Genomic DNA, 18,778 nt, shown 5'->3' on the forward strand with positions numbered 1-18,778 from the left:
TTACATATTTCATTCGCACGCATGTACAAAAACATTTTAAGCAAAACATCCTTCACACGTAACATATGCATTAGTCTCAGAATCAAGCACATAATCAGATTGGCCTCACCTACCCTACCTAATCTTATTTTCCTGTTTTCTTTTTAAATTGTAAATTTCTACGCAGGAAACATCTCTTTTTTTTCTGCACAGCATTATGCATATTCAAATTCCATGGTCTTGGAATTAAATCACTAGGTATCACAGTCTGACATACAGCTGTATACTGAAGTTGTTACACTGCCATTTATACAGCGAACTTTGTTGGATATCAGGCAAAATTCTTCAAAAGGAATAAAAAGGTATTGCTAGAGGGAAAAGAAGAGTATGATACACAGTGCGCTCTCAACTACAATCCTGTCTGATTCCCATGCAAAACACTTCAAAAGCCAAGTAATTCACAGATCTTGCTCTCCAAATTGATATCAAAGTACCCACCAATTTCAACCATGGCAAAATAAATCGCTAAAGACATCAATGCTACTGGAAATGGATGTGGTCGATACTCAATATTCCAATTTGCCATCCACCCACCTTTGGAAAGAGAAGGGAAAAAGATGAAAGAGCCAACAAAACTGCAGCCCGCTGAAGCCGGTGGGTCGACAGAGCACTTTACCAGCGACCAGCAAAAAAACAACTGCGAGGGCTGAGCTTCGCTCCAACCCACTGCATAACCTAACTGTGGCTTGAAATTTGGGGATTACATGGTCCATGAACTCCTCACTAGTTGCCCAAGGCTGCATTAACACCTAGCAAAATATTATCTGATTCATCAAAAAAGCGTATTGTCTGTACCTGACTCTGGGAGCTGGATTTGAAACGTCTCTATTTCAGGCACGATGAACACCACTGTAAATCTAAGGACGGTAAATGTTCAGAGCAGAAAGGCTCACCCAGAAGGTAAAGCTTCCACATGTACAAAAGGAACCGTCAAGCACACAAATGTCAGAAGCAACACTTTGCATAATAGGGAGAACGGGAGGTACAGATTTTCTCTGCCATCGTTTTTAAACGTACAAACGATGCTGATGCATTTCCCAATGCTGCATAAAAACGCGTTCTGAAGAGAATGAATAACACCTCTCTCTTAGACTGCAACGACACAGCTGAATCAATGGAGGGTGAATTTCCACTGTATTCAAATATACTTGGAGGACTCGGGATTGGCTTGCTGCACAGTGTGTGTTACCGGGTGAAAGGGGTGTGGAAAAGGGATGTGAAATACAAAAACACAGTTAAAAGTAAGACCAAACAGCTGTACATGAGCCATACAAAGAAAGCACTTACGGTTGGCACTTAGGAGGTTTAACCACAGCCCTGGAGAACAGCCGATTTTCATTTCTAGCCCGCTGGAAATCTTGCACATGAGCAAGCGAGGCTGGTAGCAGCCACTCTGTCCTGAACGTAGCGCAAGGGACTTTACTGAGGCGCCCCGGCCTCAAGAATCCTTTACTACAACAGTTTGGCAAAGCATCTACAAAGAAAGGCCCAGTGCAGGTGTTTTCACACAGTACCAAAGACACAAGGGCCAAACTAAGCTGGGTCTGGAGGCCCCAGCCTAGCGTATTCTGTGTGCTGTGGAGAACACCGGATCTGCTGGTTTAGGTCTGCTTTTAGCCCAGTACTACCATTTCAACAGCAAGCTCTGCGAAATGTGTAGGAGAGAAAAAGCACCGGCCCAGTAGGAGAAGTCTCCTCTGATTCCCAGGCAGGAGCAGGGGAAAGTCAGGTCACTTAACTCAGACACCGATGGTGTGGATGTCTTCAGCTGAGGTCGTCAGGTTGAGCTCGCTTTATGGGCACACAAAGGAAAACCAGACTTTTCCAAAAATGCCACTCATCGGACCTGCTTTATACTTCAAGGCCAGATGAACGGTGACCTAAGAATGGCTATTGCTCTTCAGGTGCAAGTGGGGCCCAGAGGAACAAATTTAGCTGCAGACACCTAAAGCTGAGTGAGAAGATACCACCCAAAATGCCTGCCTTGTACCTGGGCAGTTGAAGAGCAAAACTGTCCTCTATTTCTTCACGATAAGCTTAAAACCAGTACCATACAGAGGTGAGTAACATTTCAGTGTCCACCTGAGCATTCTCCAGCCAGCAACAGTCCTACCCAAGAGGAAGAAAAGCTCCCAACTCTCACAAAACTCTCCGAAGGAACACAGTGCCTTTTTTGAATAGTAACTAAATCCCAAACACGCTTCTAAGAGGCAAACACTACCATTCTCTTTTTTACAGCTGAGAAAACAGGGACATTGCAGCATGCCTAATGGTGACTCAGAGGGAATCAAAATAAAGATCTCCTGATGCACTGGTCCACTGTTCTTCTACTGACTAGGCTTCAAATAGTTGGAATTTACCCCCCAGGAAAAACCTTTAAAACTGTGATGGACAATTTTAACTCCAGTGTCCGTAAAAGCCTGTGGTCACACATTCCTATTAGACATTGAGGAATTTTATGTTTGGCTTCCACTTCTATAGTGGAAGAGAAATACAGTTAGGAAAAAGAATTAAGGCTAGGCATGTTATACAGAAACAAAAATACTATGCCTGGAGCCCACTCTTTCAAAAGATAAACTTGCAATTGTAAGGACAAATGGGAGGTTTGGTAAATCTCCCTCGAACATCCCAATGGGTTACAGGTATAAAGCCAGTTTAAGTGGCTGTTCATTCTTGATTCATGTTCATTCTAGGTTTTTTGAGAGAGTTACTCACTGAATCAAGTTAAAGACCGAGTTGATCAACTGAGGATTGTGCAGAAGAAAAAAAAAAAAAGCCATCAGTCAGCTGAGCCATAAAGGCAAGCAGCAAAATAGATTCTGTTTCAGACTAAGTTGTCAAGATAACAACTTTGAAGGGGGAACCTCAGCCAGCCTGAAGTTGCTGCGCTCAATCCAGTGAGAACAAAGGAAAAGTTTGCATTGCCAGTACTGGCTCACACCAATAGTAAAAGCTGCTTAGTTCTCTCCAGAAAACCACATCAACTTCCCCGACTAGACGATCAAGAAATCAGCTAGGGAAGAAGCTCTGCTGGACTTGTTACTAACAAGGAAGAAACGGTGGAGAATGTGAAGGTCTTGGCTGCAGCAGATGTGGAATTGTGGCATTCAAAATCCTGAGAAACACATGCAAGACAAACAGAGCCCTGGACCTTTGGGACAACATATTTTGGTTTATTCAAGGAATGCCTTGGCAGGATCTCATGAGGGACTGCCCTGGCCTCCCAAAGAGGCCCAAGAGCTCTGCCTTATCTTCAAACGCAGCTTTCTTGAAGTAGAAGAGCAGTCCTTTCTGACGAGCAGGCATGACAGAAGGCCAGCACAATCAAGGAACTCGTGCCTGAGCTCAAACACACACAAAAAAGTGGATGGGTTGGCCAGCAGAGATAGAGACACAGCCCAAGCATGCAGGGACAGTTAGGAAAGCCAAAGTTCAGCTGGAGTTGAAACTGGTAACAAATGTGAAAAGGGGCTTTTTTAAGTACACTGGAAGCAAAAGAAAGGTTAAAGAAAACATGGGTTTACTGTTCAACGATGCAGGCAACCTGGTGACAAAGGATGCACTTCATACTTTGAGGCTGATGTACTCAACACCTTGTTCGCCTATTTTCACTGCCTTCCGGCCTGCCAGGTCCCTGAGTCTACCTGCAGAGTGTTACCTACAGCAGAGGAAGATCAAGTTAGCAAGATCTTAAGCCAACTGGACATACCTAAGTCCATGGAACCAGACAGGATGCATCTGAAGGCACTGAAGGAGCTTGCTGAAGGCACTGTGAGGCCACTCTACAGCACCTTTGCGAGGTCATGACCATTGTCAGTGACAGCTTCTCAACCAGGGAAACACCCTGACTTCAGAGTGTCGTTGCCTGCAACAGCAAGAACGTAGCCAGCACATTGAGAGGAATTATTATTTCTCTCTATTCAGCACTTGTGAGACTGTATTTGGAGGGCTGCACCCAGTTTTGTGCTTCCCCTTACAAGAAGGGCACTGCAGCAATTTCAGTGGAAGGCCACAAAGCTGGTTAGGGGGCTGGAGCACAGGATGTAGGAGAGGCTGAGGGAGCTTGGTTTCTTCAGACTTAAGAAGAGAAAAGGCTAAAGAGAGATCTCACTGTATACAAACACTTAATGGCTTGAAATAGAACACAGAGTCAGGCTCTTCTTGGAGACGAACAACGACAGAACAGAGCAATGAGCACAAGTTGGAGCATGGGAAATTCCAATTGGATGCAAGAATATATTCTTTTTCTTACTAAGAGGGTAGTTAAGTATGGGAAAATACCCAAGAGGTTTGGCATCACCATCCTTGGAGATATTCAAAACTCAGCTGAACAAGGCCTTGAGCAACCTGATCTAACTGGCTGTGCTTCATGCAGGGAGCTGGACTAGAGATGTTCCTTCACCCCAAATTATTAAATGATTCTACGACTTTGCAAATCTCACAACTACTTTCCACCGGTAACTTCCTCACTAATCTGCCAAAGCAAGCCCCAACACCATCAAATGCATAGGTTGATCTTCAGTCTCATGAGCCTGGATGGAGTACAGAAGCCAGCGAAGAGGGGAGCTGAAGTGCCCTACACATCAAACATCTCACAATCATTTTATGCAAGGGCCCTCATACACCACGGCCAGCCCCGTTTATGAATCACAGACATCATGGTGCTCTCTTAGTTCTCTTCAAGTCTACTACATACCTTCAGGATGACATAAAAAGACTGTCTCTTTTCACATCTTCTTCATCTTTTTCTTGCAGCGCTGGTTGAAGACAGGTGAGGATCCCATCAGACTGTCAGCAGAATGAGAACCATAGCTGCTCTCAGAGCCGTTGGGGCTCTGCGGCATCCCAGCTTCGCTCATGCCTGACATCGGTTCCTCAAAGACATCACTGCCCAGGACCCCGTGGCCATGTACATTGGCCTCTTCATTCTCCTGTGGCTCCATTTTGACCTGTGCCAGGTTCCAGAGTGGGGAAGCATTCACCTCAGCCCCTAGAGAAGGAAAAAGCACACAGCAGCAACTGAGTAAAGAGACAAGTTACAAGCGGCAGGCAGACGCAAGGGACAGCAGCCCTGGTAAAGAACGAGCAAAAGCAGCGCTGCAGGTGACCTAGGCTGGGTCGGGGGGAAAACCAAACACACCAACCAGGGTGAAGCAATAATCTGTCGGCCTTTTTTAACAGCCCAGGAATTGCCACTTTAAAAATACGATTCTCTCCTTTCACAGCAACCCTCCACGTGGTTTTCTCCACGAGAAACAACCACTTAAAGAGCCCACGTCGCTCTACAGGAGTGTCTCAGCGGCGATGACTACACCAACAGCACACGGACTAGACCCTGCATAAGCAGGACTTAAGAGGTCATCCAGAAGTCATTCGTGATGATGAGGTCCTTGCCATACCAGCAACCCCCTTTGAGCTGCGAGACACACTAGACCTCTGGTGGTTCTGCAGGGGAGGTGAAGCGAGCAGGCCGAGGAGCAGGCAGAGGAACAGTCTCAACTCCTACTTCCAGCACTGAAACGCCGGGACATCAGAGGTGCAGTCAGCCCCCTGGACTGCCTGCCTCCTTGTGCCCGACACCCGCAGGTCTCACCCCATCCTTCAGCAGAACAGAAAGAAACCCTCTTGGCTCAACCTCGCAGATGCCTTGCTGGGAAACAGCCCTCCCTCTGCCCTTTTTTAAATTTTTTTTTGGTAAACTTTTGGACTAGGGTGCAATCTGAGCAGATTGAGGACTTTCTGCACAAGATTATGAGCCCATATTTCTTGATAAGACCACACGTTTTTCGCCCCAAGCTCAGTAATTACAGATTGCACTATTTCTGCTTATTTACAGTTTTAAGAAAGAGCCAAAAATCCTATTAAAAATACACTTAATTGGGCCCCTTGCTGAGATGGGTATAAACAGCCCTGAACTGAACAAAGCCTGAAATCTTCTCACTTTTAAACCTGGTGTCTCTTGTGTGGGGTTAAATTCACATAGAAAATAAATAAAAAACACAACTAGGAAACCAGTTTTAGCAGGTTTTCCAAACCTTGTGTCTCAAGAAGCTTGGCTACAGTTTGAAAGCACAACCAACCCTCTTGTACTGAGCCAAACCTATTACTATTCCCTATTATCAACATACTACTAACAATAGTCCCTTATTACTAACAATCACACAGACAGCAAATCTTCCCCCACGTGTTGGCACTGTGAATTCTCCCTCATGAAGGAATCTGGAATCTTCTCCAGACCAGCTTAGCCCAAACCAGGGTTTAGGAGACCTTTGTGATAATACAGCCTACATTAGCTCAGCAGTTAAACAGCAAGCCAGAATGAAAGTGCTTCCTGGTGTCCAGTTGCCTTGCTGAAAAGTCCTTTTTATGTTAATGATAAGTAAATCTATTCCTCTCAACAACAATGGACACATCATTAAAACACTATCAGTTCAACAGAGTTGCAGCTCCAGCCTACACAATAATCAAAGGTGCTCACTAAACTTACTGTCTTTCTTTCATCAACGGCTCTTCATCACTCAGCCTTAGTCCTTTCAGCTCTATCACCTGTCATTGAGAGTGTCACTAATGACTAACGGTACTTAAGCATTGACATTTCATCTTCAAAGCACACTAACTTCAGAGTACTTTACAAATGAGCTAGCCTTCACGTTATCCTGCTGGGTGGAGGAACAAGGTCCCCAATTTTGCCTCCATTTCCCCAACCGCAATGAAATTAAGCAGCCAGCCCACAACAGCAACATCAGGCGCACGCAGAAACACAAGCAGGACACCGAAGGCTGTAACAAGAGTTTTGCCCTCGGACGCTGAAGCCGTGCTGCCCTCTCAACGGGCCTCACGCTTCTGTTTTCAAGATGGTGCTGTCCTAATTGCAGCAGCTTTTTCTCACTCCTTACGATATTACGCTTTCCAGCCTGCCCAGCTCTAGACTGGGACTTCTCTCAGTGATGAGATTTCCAAAGGCCCTTGTGAAGTGAAGAGGGATTTTCAGGGAGGAACAGAGCACTTGTATCCTTAATTAGAAAACATCAGCTCGGTATCAGAGAGGCAAGAGGCATTTAATATACAGCTAGCATGCTAACCTCTGGGTCTCAAGTGGTAGATGCTAATACAAAGCTTTCCATATGAATCACTAGCAACTCCAGATAGGCCAGGGGAGTCTGCTGTTCCCTCTCCCGCAAAAAGGCAAGGACTTCACATTGCAGAGCTACTACGAAAAACAGTAGGAGCTTCCAGAAAAACATCAGATGGATTTGTGCTTTTTAAAACTCAGCAGAATGTGCTATTTTTTAAAAAAATAATAACGGACTCAGAGGTACACTCTAGCCTCACTACATATGCTACTTAGTTTAGGGTTCACTGGTTTTTAACCAGATTTCTAAGTGAAACAGTTATTACTGCAGGGGTTTCCAGAGTTCTGAAGGCTCCACACAAAAATCAAAACTGCCTTTCTTTGGGAGAAGAATGTCATCTTCATTTTCCAGAAAATTTAGCACTCCTGAACAGCACATGGGGTAAAACTTGTATATAGATACAGAAAAGGCACAGCACTATCAGATTCTCCCATGCTAGCCACCACTGTGCTTCAATGCCAACATCAAGGGACCACACTTTGAGGAAAAGAGGGCCACCTCCGTGCAGTCTCCATAACCCCACCAACTTCACTCACTGTTTCACTTTCCATGGCCTCAGCTAACTACAGCAGGCAACGGGGCAGAGATGCCAGAACAGGAGAGACTCCCACGAGCCCATTTCACAGAAGTCACTGACAAGCTTTCATAAAACAATGACTGTCACTACCACGGTGACTTCTGAATATGGAGGACTGCACCAAGTATCATTACCATTTCCATTACTCATTCAGTGCCTAAACTATATAGGGTCTCAAACTTACTCCAGTCACGAGGAACATGGCCTTCAATCAACTTTTCAGTAAAATGAATCTTTGGGCAAGTACCCAAAACTACCCAGGAAAAAAAAAAAAAAAAAAAATAAATCCAGTACTCTCCTTACTAGAAATAAGGCTAAAACTCTATAATCTCTTTCAAACTAAAATATATACACATATATAAACCCAAAAGTTATTTTTGTCTTTTTTACATCAGACTAGGAAAAAAAATACGGTACTCACACCTGCAGCAAATACCCTAGTTCACACAACAACAATAAAGCCCTTGGGCCATCACTGCAGAAAAACAAGCTACCTCACACCAATACCAAAAGCCAAGAACTTTAATAATCCCCTAAAAATAAACACCATATAAAGCACTTTGTGTTCTACAGAGTCCATGACTGGAGTAAATATTTAACAAATCCTCATAACTGATACCTTTGATTCTTTGGTTTTGTATTTGGAAAGCAAGCAACAGTTTTTCTCCCATCCAAATCTTTTTATTGAAACCTAAACGTTTTTCCTCCCTCTCTTTCCTCACGTTGGGATCTGCTATCAAAAATGGAAACAAGATCACATGGAACAGCTGATAGACTGTTTCCAGGAGCAGCAAGAAACACCCACCTGAAGTCTGCGGGGAAGCTTCTACTTCCAAGTTGGCAGAGAAGCGCTCGCTTTGAGCTCCAAGGACTCCAACGGGCAAAGACTGGTCACCAGAAGCCAGATCTCCTTCCAGCTCCTCACTTATGGGGAAAGTAATATCACTGACAGGTTCCTCCTTAATCTTCACAGGCTTTGTGTCTTCTGCTGCCTTTTCAGGGTTGACAATCTTCTCGTACTCTTCAGAGAGCTGCTTGCTAACCTGTCAAAGATCAGCGGGGGTGAAAAGGAGGCCAGGAAGGTCAGAGTGACTTCACAGACTCTGATGGCAATTACATTGCAATGTGCTCCGCTCCCAGAATGTTATTAACATCTGACCTGAACGAACAAGTAAACAGGCTATCAGCTACACAGGAAACACTTTTTTTTCCCCCCCCTTTAGGAACATCTTCTGTCCTGTAACAAGGGACTTTAATAAGAGGTTTAATCCATCAACACATCTGCTTGATAAATACGAGCACCTTTATTTCACAGAAAGCGATGAAGAGGTCCAGGAATTTAAACAGAGCACACAACAAAAGCAAATCACCTCAGTCTCACTTTTTGGTTTTACCTATAAGACTATCCCCCATCTGCCAGTAACAAATTTACTCCAGCATTTAAAAACTTCAGATATTCATCAGCTCTGTAGTCACCACTGGCAAAGCCTGGGTACCTTCTGTCAGATTCACAGCAGAAAACACAGAGAAATGAAACAAATATAAGAATGAGATTTAGAACTACCCTGTGCTTCTAGAAACTTAACAACTGTAAGCAGCTAAATGCAAAAATACAGATTTCACCCGCTTCTAAGAAATGCTCATTTATACCAGTGAATCCCAACAGCCAGGGAACTGCACTCAGGAAAGGCCCAAGGCTTTTCAGCACCAGAAGCAAGAAGGAAAAAGAATAGCAAAGCCTACTTCCCCCTTCCAGATATACTTCCAAACACAGAGGCTACTGTGGACCTCAGCCCTGCATGAAGAACAGAACAAGTAAGACAATGACGAGCTACAGGATGAGAACGAACTGCATCAGCAGAACGACGCAGAAAACCCAAATTCCAAAAGGAGACATCTGAACAAAAACGAACTGTTTTTTTTTTCAACAAGAATGTTTTCAGTGAAGACAGATCTTGATGATGTTATTTTTATGCACAAGCTTCAGAGTCCACCACAATTTATACACTATGTGCATTTATAGGTGTCTCTAATTTATACCGCCTCTGTAAGACACAGGGTGCCAGCCCTAGGGGAAAACAGAGCACAAGGCAGTTGCTGCAAGATGAGTCAACTGGCACTCAGATAACGTGACAAGGAGGAAGGGATGGTTTTGCTTTTGGTCATGGGCTACCTACTTGATTCAAGTCTTGTTTTTCGATGACTTAAGAGTAAAATTCCCACTTCAAATCCTTGCATTTCCTAAGTCCAAAACAGGCAGACAGTCTTATACCATTCAAACAAAATGCATATGTTTAATTTCACAGAGTATCTGGACCAAGAGAAACCATACCCTATCCTTATCCTATAAGAGATATGGCACCTCTTATTAACAATTCTTCTTCTTTTTCCACAGAAGCTCAGTCCCCTCTAGAGTGGAAGGCAGCACCTGTGTGACAACTCAGGTCAGCACAGCACTACTCTATACTTTTAAAGCTTAAGCAAGTCGCCCCTTGCTTAAGCGAACACAAGCCGCTGCACAGCCAAGTAATTTTTGTTCATCTGCTTACTTGTTCTCTGAAATGGCAAGCAGCCAAATATCCCATTAAAGCAGAAAATTCAGGTAATCAGTCAGTACTGATTTCACCTCTACTTGATATTTTTGTCTCGGCCATTTGAGATCTGGGGGCCTCCTCTTATACCCAGACTAACTATCAGTAGAGTATTCTTAGCCTCAGTGGGGAAACAAATAAGGGGCTCTGCCTTCCACTCAAAAAAATCCCGTTTCTTTTCTCCTTGATGACTCCCCTCCATACCCACGAGGTTTTTCTAATCAGGTATTACTTCAGTAAGACCCAGGACTTGCTACAGGAATAGCCCATTGTGCTGGGGGTACCTTCATTGGTACTGCCAGGTCCCTACTGCTCGTCTCACCTGAAGCATGTAGCTGTGGTAGTCCTTGATGCGGTGCTGCCAGAACTTCTGCAGCGAGAGCACGCTGCCAATGCCCACCTCGTGGAAGACCTGCTCCATGACATCAGGGAAAGGGGTGTGCCCAAGTCGAGCTTCTCGATCCACGGCGAAGCGCAGCAGTTTGGTGAACTTCAAGCAGTACTCGTGGGCGATGTCTGTCAGGGTCTCCAGGACGCTCTCATTGGCACACTCAAAGCCTGTGTGAGCCAGGATGGTGGCCATCGACTGGTAGAGGAGCTGCCGGCAGGAAGACCAACTCAGCTCAGTCACTGGCTCCCCTTTTCCTCTAAAAACCAGAAAAGACAAAAACAGCACACCTCCACAAACTGAAAGGAATGTATCAGATGAAGAGAGATTGTCAACAATAAGGTGATGTACAAAGGGAAAGCAGATTGTTTGGGGTTCTCCGAAACTTCTCCGTTACAGGTGAACACTACCTGGTAAGGTTTATCTGCTTTCCCTTCCTCCCCTCCCTCCAAATCAGCACTGCCAGTTCTCATTTTCCCTTCTAATGCCAGAAGATTCCTTCGGTGATGCACGGATGTGGGATGCAAATCTTCTGAACCCTTAAGCAACTCCCTTCCCACCCAAGAGCTTTTCTCCTGGAGATGCGAATTAAATGGGTCCTTGAGACAAACAAAAAAAGGCATTTTAAATAACATGAATGCAAATCATTTCCCCTCTCAGTTAATTACATTTCTCTTCCTTATTATCTCTGATGTCACAGGCCCAATAGTCAGAAACAAAGGCTTCTGGGATAGACAAGATCTGAATTTATAACGCAAGAGACACACATAAAAAGCAAGAAACAGTTCCAAGCCAAAGCCAAAAAGACCATTTCCCCACCCTCATTTCCAGCAGTCACTAAACAGGACGCTGAAAGAAGCGCCCCCATGCGCAACCTAAGAAGTGAACACCAGGCCTGGAGAGCAGCATTCCTCAGCCTGGGGTTTGAGACCTCTCTTCTCAAGTGTTGCTACGCAGGAAGGAGTGATCTCGCGGGATGGAGGAGATGGAGAACAACTGACATGAGCACTTCAAACATCATTTGTTTACAGTCAGGCAACCGAATTTTTCATCAAGAGGGGTTAACAAATAGAAACTCCTCCACACAGGAAAAAGAGAAGATGAGATAAGGAAAGGCCTCTAAAAGGGAAACATATTTCTACCAGACTTCTCAGCTGACAATTAAATGCACATGATGTATTTGCCCGTATCAGTAACACAGTCTTCAAATGCTGATGTCAAAAAAAAAAAATCAAATTTCCTTTCTGTTAAGTAAGGTACTTACATACTTTTTTACACTTCATTCAGCACCAATGGCAGAATTAAGCTAACAATTTCACCCTTCATTTGTTCCTGTTCAATTTCTCCCAACATCTTCCGCAGCCCATCCCGAGATTCACCTCGCTCTCACCCTACATTACTTGCGTATCACCACACACTCCTTCCAGTAACAAGACCTGATCAAACAGTACACAAGACAGCACTGACGCCTTGATAAAATTCTTGCTACTCTTGTTTCTCCAACGAGCGCGCTAGGTACCCTTCAGTCTTGCCGAGACACTGGGTCACAGAGCCTCAGCTCGCCCTGATCCTCAGGACTGACCCAGAGAAAACCACTGAAACACAGCAGTAAAAAACCCTAACATTTCAGGGGTGTGAACATGGAAGGTTAAACTCAGAGCTACCAGGACCAAAATCATTCCTTTTCAAGAACAGCAGCTCAGCACTTTTGGATTATTCAAGTAAATGGGGGGATCACACCATATTAAGACCTGTAGATGATGATATTTCTAAGTGGATATGAAGAACAGCATGTGGATCTCAGGTCACGGATTCATCCCAGTTATTCATTGCTGGAAAATGACTCGCATCCAAATTCCTACTCAATTATGTAATTACTTTGTAAAGAAGACAGCAGGCGCTCTGACAAGATGAATTAAAAGATCATCAGTTCCCTTACAAGTCAAGTGTCACCCATACTGGTTTTACATCTCCTTTACTCCCCCCTCCACCTCCCAGCGACAGATTTCCGAAGTTCACAAACAGCCATATGTCTCATACAACACTAGGACGAGGAGGTTACAACAGAAAAAAACCAACAACCAGAAAACCACCATCAAAATTTATGCCTATAAAAAAGAACCTCTTCTTTTTTAACAGACGTAAAAGACACACCTAGCTGCCCAGCAGCCATCAGTTGAGAGCATCTTAATGCTGCCAAACCCACACCACTCTTAATACAGAGACAAATAAAGAGCCACTATTCATGCTCTGCCATTCAATCGAAACACTATGGACAAACTTAAACTAGACAGAGAAATTGGCAAGCCCAAGCAGGGTACTCGTAAAGTAGAGCACAGCCACTTGTAAAGTAGAGCACAACAACCATTTAGCAATGCATATCAGTGCTCAGAGGCAGCAGAGAATGCTCTATCTCTTTTAAACTCCTAGAGGAAAAGAAACTAATTGCCAGTATTAAAATGCAGCTAGGTCACTATGCTGAAAGGGATATAATCAACTTGAAATCTAATCAATTAAACACAGAGAGAAAAGAAATTTCAGGTATTCTGTACTCCAATACGAATTCCCACCTCTTGTTCTTGGTAAGGTCAGTCAATTATGTTTTGGTTTTCTTATGTTTTCTTCTCTTGTTTTCCTGTTTCCCATAATAAACAATAGAGGAAAATGATTAAAAGCCTGATTAGACAGCAAAAATTGAAAGACTGTAGAAGTCAATAGAAAACAACGAATGAGAAAGTATCTTTCTTTCTTTATCTCCTTTAACCTTCAAGTACTGTCTGATAAGAATGTACATACACAAAACCAGCCATATAGACGCATTTAAGTCAAAAGCAGCTACCTAATATCAAGCCTTCCCAAAAAGGAGACGCAAACTTCTTTCCCCTGATGATCACAGGTAAAGAGCCTTGGTCTTCAATCTCATCCAGACACCTAGCACCTACAAAAGCACCCTTCCAGACACCATCACTATGCAGAATGCCACCTTCTGCATCGCTCCGTGCTTTCCTGAAAGGCTCCCCATCCAGCCACCATCCAAAGCCAAGCCTATTTAACGTATTCCCAGGGTCATACACCTGCAAGTGAACAAGAGCGCTTTAATCCCTAAAATTCTGTCCCCAGAGATTAACAAGACTGGCAGTTAGGCCTGTGACTTGGAGGGGATCATCTCTACAGAACAAACAGTATGAAATTTATCACAAACACTGACCGATTTGTCGCTCTTCAATTTTGTATTTCCAATAGAACCTGCATTTTTATATACGGGTCACCAACGCTAGATGATGTTCCAGACAGAAATATACCTGCCAAGCCACAAATTCATCAGACCCAAAGCCCAGCCTTTTCCCACTGCTGCCAGCAAACCCGCAACACGCAGAACTTCACAACAGGAAAAGCGTCTGCTTATACCAACGAGGCTTATTTTCAGGATTAATAAGGTTTCAGAACTCGCAAAAAAGGCCCATCTTCTGTGTCAACAAGACATTCCCCAAAGGCACCACATCCATTCACTCAAGCTCCTCCCCTGTAAGGCTGTTTTTGTTAGAGGGAAGGAGATCTCGTGGTTCATTTGCAACTATACTCAGGGGAAAGTGTTTGGGCTAAGTCAGTACAGGGATCGACAGCCGAGGTTCACTCAACTGCAGTAACAGATTGACGTGCTCTGCTCCCTCCTAGGTGAGCATAAGCTAGCAGCAGATGGAGGGAGGGATTGTTTTTCCTACAAACACATCAATTTTATGAAACATTACATTGTGGAGTTGAATTTCCACCAAATGAGGTGCAACAAGGTCGCTTTGCAGCCATTTCCCCCGCAACAGCAGAATAAAGGAGAACATTGGAAAAACAAGATTATACTAGCCAGTGCATCCAAGAACACAGCACGCTAACTCAGGCAGGAAAGTTGCTTCCTTTTGGAAAAGGGCGTCTTTCCACCTCATCCTGAGCAAGCCTCTTCTAAAATATCTCTGCTATGCCTACAGAAGGCTGCACAGGTATAAAAAGAAGCTGCTCAACAGACAACGGCAAGAGGCAACGGATAACGTTTGGAAAAGAAACTGGGCCCCAGCGGCCCAACCCGAAAGGCTTAGTCCAGCAGGGGAAGTATGTTCTGCCTCCTCCGATTTCCACTGCTCCAAATCCTTCCCAACATCAAACCTGCTATCCCACCGACACGTGCTTCCCTGCTCCTGTACAGACGTTTCTTAACCACAAGCCCTTCTGCCATGAACCGTCTTCCCGCTGCAGGCGCCCGATCGCGTTCGCAGATTATCTTTCAATGCAAAGCACACGTCCGACACGGTCAGGGATGCAAGTGAGAGAATGGCAGAGAAATCTGTTATGAAACCAACCATGCAAACACAAGAAAAAGCCTCTGAAGAGGCACACAACGAGTAGGTTAGGTTTCTTTTGAAGACACATCCATGCTAGTTGGAGGAAGCTGAACAGAGAAGAAGGAAAAGCTAGCAGCCATATCATGGTAAGAGCCTCCTGTTCAAGTGACAGTTCCAAGTCTACAGTCCCTTGCTCATGCCTCATTGCTTATGCTTTAAGCTTACCTTCTGTTGTATACCAACCCCAACCTAATGTTAATCCCTTATTGTGTATTCCAAGAACTGTCACATCAACAGTTGCGAGTCACCAGGACCAGATGGTAATTCATCCAGGAATACTAAAGGAATTCAAGGATGAAATAGCCGAATAGCTGTGGTGAGTCACCTCCTGCTTTAAACTGCCTTGGCCCATGAGGACCAGAAAACAGAAAAAGGGAAAAAAGGGAAAACATTTTCTTTTAATAGCTTCAGAAGAGACGGGAAGAACTGCAGGCTGGGAAGCCTGATACGTTCTGGTGCATCAGGGAAATTCAAAGAAATTATATGAACAGAATTAGAGGATGCATGGGTAAATATGTTACACCCAGAAAGAGTCTAGACAGCTTTTGGAAATGGAAAACCTGCTCCACAAACCTACTAGAGTCCTCCAAATCCATCAACAAGCAAGTACATACGAGAACTCCACTGTGGAGCCCAGGTCTTCCCTCGGGGATCTGTGACAGAATCAAGGTTTATTTCAACATATTTATAAACAGTCTGGAAAAATGGAGCAGAGGAATAGCGTCGTGATTAAAACCGCTGGTAGTACAGACTTTGGGGGGGTCGAAAAGACCAAAACAACTGCAAAATAGCAGTAAATTAGGTTCTGCCTCTTCCTCATCTCAAAAGGGATGAAGAGGTAGGAGTTACAGGTATGGGGCTGGGCGGAGGGGAGATAAAACAAAATGGATCCAGGGGATAACAAAATAAAAGACAAGGGTGTCTTTTCTGAATAACGAGGAAACAGAAGAGGACATGACTACATTAAAGAAACTTGTGGCCTGACTCAGGCTGGCCACTCCTATCTTCTTTTCTTCCTATGCCTAAATACACCGATATCCTGCTTCTCAGACCCAGGCTACTGCCAAAGAAAATCGAACTGAAACAGGGATTGAGCTGAATACCCTAACTCTGACAGCAGCACTTCAGAAGGCAGCATAAAACTAAGCACTCTCATGTTTTATCAAGGGAAAGAATGGTCCGCCTCAAATTGCTCTTACACACTAAGAACAAGAGCCAGCAAATTGTGGAACTTTATTTTTACTACCACAACAGCAGCTGCTATTCTTAATTCATGTAAGTGTCTTAAAACAGTTAAGAACAAACAGGCAACAACCAGCTCAAAGCTTTCCTCCTGGAAAAGCATAAATGTGTTTGGTTTAGCAAGCACACAATTAAATTCTAGTCTACACTGCAGCTCATTATAAATCCACTCTGTCAGCCTCAAAACATTTCATTTCAAAACTGTCTATCCAGTATTTACAACCTAGTCCTTAAACTCCCCCATGTGGCTGACTGCTAAATAACATTCCTTTACCCGGACCCCAGAAACTCCCAAGGGACCACAAAAAAAGACAAAGCAGCCCCCAAAACATGCTCCCAGCCACAGAAAATTGAAGTGAAAGCTGAAGGCACCGGGGAGGACAGTACAGAACCCTGCAGGCAGCACACCACCGCTCAGTTCTACAAACCACAGAAAGAGCTGGAGCCACTGGGCTCAGGCTTCATCCTCACAGGACCAGATTTCCCTTCACCCCTCTTGGCTAATTTATTTCTTCTGAGAAGGACGACAGTATTCCTCCACAAACAGCACTAAAGAATCACTCTGCTGTTCAGAGAGACTACGTTACCAAAAGCAACACCTTTCAGCGAAGTGCATTTTATACAACCTCAGGCCATTAAAGATCTCTGTAGCATTAACTCTTAAATTAAACTTCATTGATGGACATTTTCCCCATTTCAAAAACTAAAATGCATCACCCTCTCCCGCATCATGCTCCTTGGTACACAGTCTTTAATCTAAGAACATAAAGCTACAGCCGCGAGGACTAATCCCTGAAATGAAATGCTCACGACCTACAAAGCATCACAAAATTCTGCAAGAAATGCAACACCTCCTCCTGAATTCGGTACTTGTCAGAGGGGTAGGCAGGGAGGTGGTGGCAACACCATTTAATCAGAGATTGGCTGCAGAGATAGAGGCAGTGCAACCTTCCTTTACATTCTCTCCAGCCCTTGCCCAGCGGAGCCAGCGCCAGAGACAAGAACTCCCTTCACCCATACTTGTTGCCAGCTCTGACCAGAAGAACACCAACAAACAGGGTGAAATGCGATTGTTACTGCATCACGGGGCCTCGGCCACTGAAGTCTTACAAATATGCTACCAAAGCATCTTTCCAGAATCTACAACTAAACAGCCAAAACCTAGTCATGTGCCTTCTGATTTTCAGTTACAGTAAGGCAAGTTTGGTTGGGAGTACAAGGGACTTCACATCCTGTAACTCAACTTGTCAAAATACCACTGAAGGTAGCAAAACCACCCACAGACATTTAGCATAGCACTAGCAAGACAGAAATCAGCACTACATATCCACATTTTATAGACAGGAAACAAAGGCACAACGTGCGCGTCACCCACACAAGAGAACCCTAAATCTTTCCTTTTTGACCTGTTTTATTCTTTACATACAACTGTTCGACCCATCAGCCTAAGGGAATCGACGTAACTACATATATATTTAAAAACACTCAGCTTTCCCGCAGCCAAGAACTAAGCCAAAGAAATACCAACACACCTGTAGAAATCACTCTCTGGGTCACTGTGCCTCAGCTGAAAGGGCATTTTGGGGGTTTTGCTATCCAGAGGAAGCAAGTCATCAGGGAGAGGCGGTGAGGCCGGACGAGACGGCAGAGGTTCGTTGTCTTCGGTTTTTATGCCTTCCGCTTGCTGCTGGTTTTGGGCCTGAGCCATGGCGATGAGGCTGCGCAGCCGCCGGTTGTGCTGGATGAGCTGGATGGTGTGAATGGTGAGGCTGCAGGGCTCCGAGGGGATGTCCAGCATGGTGGTCGGCCGGGGTTTGTTGGCGGACGGCTGATGCAACGGAGGATCTTGGACTTCCACGGTCCGAAACTCGCGCTGAAGCAGGTCAAAGGAGCTGCGGTTGGCCTGGTTGGATGAAACCGGGATCTCACCCCAATAGCGCAGCATTTTCACCCAGGTCACGTCCTGCCCTCAGGGCCCAGAAGACGACTTCCAAGTACCGCAGTACGAAGGAGCCTCGTCGCGGGGGGGGGGGGGGGGGGGGGGAAGCGCAAGGCTTTGGGCAGCAACAGAGAGTGGAGCTGGGATGACGCTCTGAATAAAGCGAATGACGACGCTCCGCAAAGCTGCCGCTCAGCGCCTCACCGAGCCGCGCCGTTCCCACGATGGCAGCAGGACACAGCGCTGGCATTTCACAGGTTACATTGCTGCTCCGCCTGGGGAGGGGGAGAAAGAAACGCACCCGGTAAGGCGGTGATTATCTCTGTTTGTGACAGGGGTTGCTAAGGCTCCACCTGCGCCACGCCGGCCCCGCGCTGAGCGGGACCCACGGCGCACCCTGACCCGCGTGGAGAACCCCGGGGGCCGCACTCGCGTCGCCCGCCGGCCCCGCAAGACCCCGCCGCTCTCCCCACTCCCC

General features: G+C 45.1%; 1 protein-coding gene across 3 annotated transcripts; it reads right to left on the reverse strand.

Moving 5' to 3' along the window:
• Positions 1-1,751: 1,751 nt before the first annotated feature.
• SUPT7L (SPT7 like, STAGA complex subunit gamma) lies at positions 1,752-18,318 on the reverse strand. Of its 3 annotated transcripts, XM_086461843.1 has the most exons (5): positions 17,894-18,318; positions 10,663-10,987; positions 8,555-8,792; positions 4,736-5,029; positions 1,752-3,904 (listed from the first exon to the last, which is right to left on the reverse strand). In XM_086461843.1, the coding sequence occupies exons 1-4, from the start codon at positions 18,304-18,306 to the stop codon at positions 4,767-4,769; spliced, it is 1,239 nt and encodes a 412-aa protein (XP_086317969.1). In that variant the 5' UTR covers positions 18,307-18,318; the 3' UTR covers positions 1,752-3,904; positions 4,736-4,766. The 3 variants fall into 3 exon arrangements, with proteins under 3 accessions (XP_086317969.1, XP_009957714.1, XP_086317970.1); XM_009959412.2 differs by having other exon boundaries at positions 1,752-5,029; XM_086461844.1 differs by having other exon boundaries at positions 1,752-5,029; positions 8,549-8,792.
• Between the last annotated feature and the right edge of the window lie 460 nt (positions 18,319-18,778).

This window comes from Leptosomus discolor, chromosome 2, assembly GCF_034619465.1.
Source record: "Leptosomus discolor isolate bLepDis1 chromosome 2, bLepDis1.hap2, whole genome shotgun sequence".
In the NCBI taxonomy this organism is placed as follows: Eukaryota; Metazoa; Chordata; class Aves; order Leptosomiformes; family Leptosomidae; genus Leptosomus; species Leptosomus discolor.

What these genes read in the sequence shown, in the direction of transcription:
- SUPT7L (XM_086461844.1), bottom strand. Translation starts at nt 18,306, where the DNA reads ATGCTGCGCTATTGGGGTGAGATCCCGGTTTCATCCAACCAGGCCAAC. An exon ending in ACCACAGCTACATGCTTCAG is followed by an intron (nt 8,793 to 10,662) that starts GTGAGACGAGCA and finishes GATCTTTGACAG; the next exon opens with GTTAGCAAGCAGCTCTCTGA. An exon ending in CCCGCAGACTTCAGGTGGGT is followed by an intron (nt 5,030 to 8,548) that starts GTTTCTTGCTGC and finishes TTCCTTCTCTAG; the next exon opens with GGGCTGAGGTGAATGCTTCC.